This window comes from Gallus gallus, chromosome 1, assembly GCF_016699485.2.
Source record: "Gallus gallus isolate bGalGal1 chromosome 1, bGalGal1.mat.broiler.GRCg7b, whole genome shotgun sequence".
Lineage (NCBI taxonomy): Eukaryota > Metazoa > Chordata > Aves > Galliformes > Phasianidae > Gallus > Gallus gallus.
The window spans coordinates 82957419-82964110 of record NC_052532.1 but is presented as its reverse complement, the minus strand read 5'-3'; the positions used below and the strand labels follow the sequence as shown (position 1 = coordinate 82964110).

General features: G+C 41.4%; 1 protein-coding gene across 49 annotated transcripts in view; it reads right to left on the bottom strand.

The window, feature by feature from the left end:
• The window catches only part of ZBTB20 (zinc finger and BTB domain containing 20), a 477629-nt gene that overhangs the window by 25776 nt on the left and 445161 nt on the right, over positions 1-6692 (bottom strand). For all 49 annotated transcript variants that reach the window (XM_046905147.1, XM_046905118.1, XM_040646200.2 and 46 more), the window contains one exon: positions 3923-5533. In XM_046905147.1, the coding sequence (XP_046761103.1) occupies positions 3923-5533 (1611 nt within the window). The remainder of the gene's footprint in view (positions 1-3922; positions 5534-6692) is intronic.

Sequence of the window (6692 nt, the reverse complement as noted above, 5' to 3'; positions counted from 1 at the left end):
AAAATTAGACCAAAAAAAAAAAAAAAAAAAAAAGATAACAGAATTATGATGCTTTGCAGTAAATGAATGGTGAACCCCACAGGGGTCTCTGGAGAGATGCTCTGTCTAAGAAAGAGTAATTCTGTTAATAACTGTTTTGATACACAAAACCTTGTTTGATCAGAGGATTCACAATGCTTTACAATGAAGGCTATAGGTACTCCCAATTTACACACTATAAAATGGAGCTCATGTGAGCTCCTAGAGCAAAAAATTGCAAAGACAGGAGTGGATATAAAAGGTTCTGGGTCCTATGCACAGCTTCAATGGCACAGCCTCTGCTGCCCTGGGCAGGAGAGGGAACACTGTGTTTCTGTCCTGTTCTCTTTCACTTCTTCCTAGGAAGGTCTTGGTTGAGTTATTTTACCTTTTAGTGCCTCCATCTCCCTACCTGTATGCAATAAAAACATGATCAACCAGACAGCTGACTTGTAATACACTCTTTTCTGTCAAATTGCTTTAGATTTCAAGGAAGACAAGTGCTAAATATTGCCAAGGGAATCCAGCCTTTTCAAGAGAGTTTACATTTGCAGCCCCTTTTTCAGGTCAAATCTAATATCTGAAATATGGATTACTGTGTATTCCATAATACAAATATGTAGCTGTATTGATAATACAGACAACATCCAACAACCCAAATGTCGCATCAGAAGGTGCTTTCAAATCTTTTTAAATCTCTTGTTGTATATTTCAGATGTGGCAAATCATCAGCCCCAAGCCTATCAGGGAGAGAGACATTCCCATAACTCTGAAAACAGTCACAATCATCCTCTGTTTTGCTGACTGAAAAATAATTTTCCTTTGGCTATTCTGCAATTTCCTGTCTAGCCAAGATCCTTTTCCTCCCTTTTACAATCTGTCTAGGACCGCTTTAAATCTTGAAGAGTCAATTTTCAGGGACTACTGCATTCCCGTGGTAATATATTATATACTCTTTGTGCAGTGTAGTTGTGCATTCAGTTTTAAGAGAGGATGATTCATGTAGATTGGATGGGGAAGATCCACTTTTTTGTCACTTCTGAGTTTTTGTTTCTCTTTATTTCACAGCTTGCACACATGATGGCAACATCTTTGGATAGCATCCACGAGCTCCATGTCTGTGTAGCAAAGATGATTTTGTCCTGACTTGGTCAAAGATATTTGGTATAAAAAAAATTAAATTTCTTGGCTTTCTTGAACACAGTAGTGTGGTGAGCATAGGCAGGCCAACATACTTGACATGTGTTATGTAGAAAACGATAGTGTGTCAGCTATAATCATGTCAGCCTAATTTACAAGAGACTGATTACATTTACAGTGCTCATTTTTGCCTTAGGCAACATATCTCCCAGAGTTTGTAATAAGTCAGTCTCCTCTGCTCTAGACCTTGTTAAGATTATGCTATAAAAACACCCTCATTTTTGCCTGCACATATTTCTAAGACATGTTGGGTTCTGGCTTTTTTCTAATCTTAACTTCAAAGCCTTCTTGGGAGTTCTTTCCTAAAAATCTTAAAACTTTTTAGGTTTTCTTTTTTTTATGCCAATTTATGTACTTCTTAAGTCATCATTGTGTTTCCTTTTCCCACTGAAGATTCTTTATTCCCATGATTCTTCCTCTTGAAATCAGGTGTTCCATAAATTAGATGTATATGTTCTTCCTTTTGGTTCTTTACTTTATATTTGGTTGCTTTTAGCCAATAACACGAGAAAGTTACTCAATATAGATGTGCAGTATATAGAATAAGGCAGTGTTGGTTTATAAGGTGCTGGTCACTGCATATGTTCTAGCACTGTGTTTCCAGAACACTACACTTCTGAGAACAACATGGTGGGATACATTAACGCCAGTTCACATGGAACACTATGTGAAAGAAGAAAAGGAGGTAGATTTGTATCTACATTCCAGTGCTTTCATTGCATGAGAAGTTAGGTCTTGGAACCTTAAAAACATACAGAGAATGGGAGATCTTTGGGTTGTTGAATTCTGGTTTACAAGTAGACACTTCATGAATTCTCTTGACAGCAAGACAAATTCAAACACTTGCATCTCCCAGATCTTTCTCATTTTCCTTGGATCTTCACAAGAGCCACATCATGGGCAAGCAGCAGACATGCTTTCTTCAAGACTGTGCATAACATGTTATTTTCAGAGTTATTTTTTGGAAGCTCTGCCCTCTGTTGCTATTGTTTCTTAGATATTCCAGGTGCCAGTTCATTTCTAAACGTACATGGAAATCATTTATTTACAGAATTCTCTCCTTGCTACTGGAAATTCATTAATTTTGGCATTCTTAGATCCACACAAGCAAAATACGAATTAATGACTGGAAACATCTATCAGTTTCCTTGGTTGACTATGTGTAGTAGCTAGGAATGCTTTAGGACAGGTCTTTCAATATTACCTTTTATCTGGCTCCAAGCACTGCATGCAGTGCATAGTTGAGACTGGGCAAAGTAAAGCACCTGATCTCAGTGAAAATATTTGTAAAAAGAAGCCTTTCAAGCTTTTAGAAGGATGTGGGCAGATATAATTGACTGTCTTTTTAATGGGATATTTTCCTGAAAAACACAACACTATTTACATAGTATTTTAGCCACTCATCCGCAACAGAAAGATAGAGAATATAAACAGACACAAAAGGATAATCTTGGGACTTAGGATTCTTGATCTTTGCAACCATACATTTTTTATCAGCCCTGAGAAGTGAACCTTCCTGTAAATTTTATGTATATGTACATGACTGCCTTAGATTTCTAGAAGATTTTTTAATTTAAGTGATGATTATACATAAATAGTAGTTAAAAGTTTACTTACACACATGGAAGTGAAATTTATTTGATACAGTAGGGAGGCATGATTTACATTCTTTCCATACCTTAGGCAATTTCTCCAGGTTCTACTCTATATATAACCACAAGCCCAACATTTATTTTAAGATTTGATGTTAACAAAAAGACTTGTTGGTGAGAGAAATGTTTACCCTTTCTCTAAACTAGAACTTCTTTTTAAAATCAAAATGAGATGAGGACTAAAGCAAGCAAAATTTAGTCCTAAGCCCCAGACAGCTTCTCCATGATCGACAGATAGATAGATAGAATCTCCTTGATTTAAAATCTTATAACTAAACAAAGCTAGAAAATGCAGTTTTTGATTAGTAGTAAAACCTACATTGCCTCAAGAGACCATATGCTAAAAACATTTCTTAAAGAAGAAGGGTGCTGTTGCTGTGTTCTACATTCATTACTAATTTTTTTTCTGAGTCCCATGTTTCTGTAGTCCCAGTTAGTGAAACATCTGGCTTACCAAGAGACAGGGGATTATAGCAGGCAACTTCAGTGAAGTACAGAAAAGCTTCCTGAAAAACTCCAAATGTACTACTGTATAGAAATATATGAGATTTAGAAAATATGTGGCATTGTGTGTAACACCCAGGCCTGGACCTAGTGCTGCAACTCCACCAGGAATGAACGTGCCCTAAAGTCATTCCAGTCATCACCATTTGAACCTAAACCCCTACAGCTGTAGCACTGAGAAGCTCTTCCTCAGTAGATGCATTCTTCTTTTGATGACTCTTATAATTTTGTCAAGTGCTGCCTGGCCACCTAGCAGAGGAAAACAAGTGCTTACCATTTCCTTGTATGGATGCAGGACACCTTTTACTCCAAGCAAAAAGAGCTTGTTTCTGCACCATGCACAGTTAGACCCCTGTGTGGGACCTACGTGTGTCCACAGGGGCTCAACTTGAAGGCAGTCAGCTTAGTGTTCAGTGATACCAGCTCCCTGGGTAGCCACTCCCTTCTGTTTGTGCTGAGGGCTGTCAGGTTGGGAAACAGAACTTAAGTCCTTGTTTGTAAAGGATTTTCCCTGGCTTCATGTGTAAGCCAATAGGACAAACTCTTACCTGTGTGTACAAACATGTGCTTGACGTAGTTCTGTTTGGCGGTGAAAGTCTTGTTACAGAGAGTGCACTCGTAAGGCTTTTTTTCACCTTGCCCACCTGCTGTGCTGTGGCCCGCAGATGGGGCCAAGGGCTGAGGGGCTGGCAGTTGAGCAGTGAAAGTTGACAGGCCAGGCTGGGACACTGTCACAAACTGTGTCTGTTGGCCAGCTATGGGCTGGGGCAAGCTGAAGAGAAAAGGCTTAGGGCCACTGCCAGCAGACTGTGTGGTGAAAAGGGCAGGCAGGTACGTGTTGCCAGCTGTGCCAATGACCTGAGTGTTGCTGGTCAGAGTCAGTGGCATCCTCAGATTGCTGGTGAGGGATTCTGTCTGGCGTAAGTAGATCTGTGTGGTTGGCAACGGTTGGGCAACAGTTGTGTTGACAGAAGGCTGCAAAGCCCCCTTTTCGGTGCTGTTATTGACTGTGAGCCCTTTGCTGTCCATTTCAACGTCATTGCTTCTCTCTGGTGAGGAAGAGTTGGCATCCACATGCTGCTGCTGCTGCTGCTGAGGCTGACTACCATCACCAGGGATATCATTTTGATCTGCTTGAGAAGATTCTTGCTGCCCATCCCTGCCCAGACCAGTCATAAACTGCTGCTCCACAGAATCAGGCTCAGTACCAATGGAGGAACTGACTCCTGAGTCAAAACTCTCCCCTTTGGGTTCACTCTCAGTGCCTTCTGCTTGGTCAGTGTCCTCAGTGCATTCCTCAGACTCATTGCGCTCAAGGATCTGCACTCTCTGTTGGCCATAGTAGTCATAGTCATCCTCCATCTCCTGCTTAATATGGATGTTGCCCATCAAGGTTTGAATTCGGACAGGGCGTGGTTGCTTGCGGCAATGTGTGGTCTCTGGAGTGGTAGAGAGATACCGCTCCATCTGCTGTGACCGTTCATGGATCCTGGTAATCCAGCTGGGGTCTTCCATGTGATGGTCCCTAGGGAGACCCAGGGCTGTTTCATGGTGGCTGACCACAGCTCCACTATAGAAGGAGCGCTCCCCACTGCCATTTTGCATGGAACAGGCATAGAGGGCTGAGTAGATCCTGTCCACACTGTGCTGTGAGTGGCTCTGCAGATAGCCAGACTCTGTGTCAGTGCTCTGTCCCGAGGTGCCTGATTCGGGTGTTCCTCTGGGTGTCTCCTGGCCAGAATCCTGAATCACCGGGTAGACCTCTCCTACATTTTGTGAGACAATCCTTGTGCACTCATCAATCACAGTCTTGATCTGCAGGATGCTGGCAGCTGTGAGGATTTGAAGGGCCTCTGATTGCGAGACCCGCAGCACCCCACTGTACATGAAGTCAATGAGCTTTTGCACAGACTGGACTGACACCACTGAGGGGATCTCGATGTCACTGTAGCCCAGCAGCAGCTTGTCCTGGAAGAAGGGGCTGCCAGCCGCCAGCACGCAGCGGTGGGCGCGTAGCATGCTCCCGTGGATGCGGACCGTCACGTCACAGAAGTGGCCACGGTTGCGCTGCTCGTTGAGGGTCTCGAGCACAGAATTGCTGAAGTTGTGAAGGTTGATGCTATGAATGCGCTCTGTCATCCCCTTGCAACTGATGTTACCTGTAGCAAAGCAGGTGACAAAAAAAGAAAAGAGGAGATTGGGTCTTTTCCTCTGCAGACAGGATATTGACAAAGGTGACTGCCCACTGGGTAAACAAAAGAGATTATACCATAAAAGTCACAAACTAAGGCACTAATAAGAAGATAAAGCCTTTTAAAGGATAGAAGTAAAATTATACAACTCTTTTGCAGAATTGAGAAGGTTTCGAATTTCTGAACAAAAGGCGGCAAAGAAAGCGTAGCTGGTCAATGTTTCAACCACATTTCTGGGCCTCGAACTTCCTACCAGCTTATATGGCTTTGAAAAACCTAAAGCCAGCCAACTGTAAGCACTGAGCTGGGTTTTAGGCTGTATGGATGTGGACCTACTCCAGAAATTATCAAATTCTTACTTTAATTACCCTTTACACCAACTTGTTAATGCAAAGAGTCTACATGAAAATGTGGTTTCTATCTAGAATGTCATTTCAAGGAACTTGCATGCTGGTTTTCATGCTACAGCTACTTGTACAAAAAGTTGGCATTCACTTTCGAAGATATCAAGATTTATACTGTAAATGTTCCTAAAATCCCACGCACAGTTTTGTCTGGGGTTGTGGTTGAGAACATTTGCTACCCAATAGTGACAAACAGTCCTCCATAAGAACCCAAAGCAAAAAGTTAACATGAGCTGTCCCCTTTAGTTACAGCATATCCCAAGTTCTGATTGGCACCAGAATGCCATCATATAAACAAATGTTCTCCTGCTGTTATTTACTTAACAGAAACTGGAAAATTACAGGCATTTTCTCTAAGGAAGACTTAGTCTTAGTTTAGCTGAATAATCTAAATGGGGAATACTTTAGAAAAGCATCTAACTGGTACGGGTACAGAGCAAATGTATCCTTCAAAATTAACCTTTACATGTAACTTCTTAAACTGTTGATTCACTTTTCCCGATGACCAACCTGCTTTCTTTGGTTTAATGCTTTTTCATTTCTTTTCCTGTTCTTTACTCATTTTTCATCTACTTAGATTTTGATGGCAGAAACTACATTTTCATCTTTTAACTATGTGTCATGGAACCAACTGCCCTTTGAGAGGCAAGCAAAGAAGTAATTCTTAATAAATTATTTATTTGGGCATTTGTAGTATATGCTCCACCTTGGTTCTCAGAAAA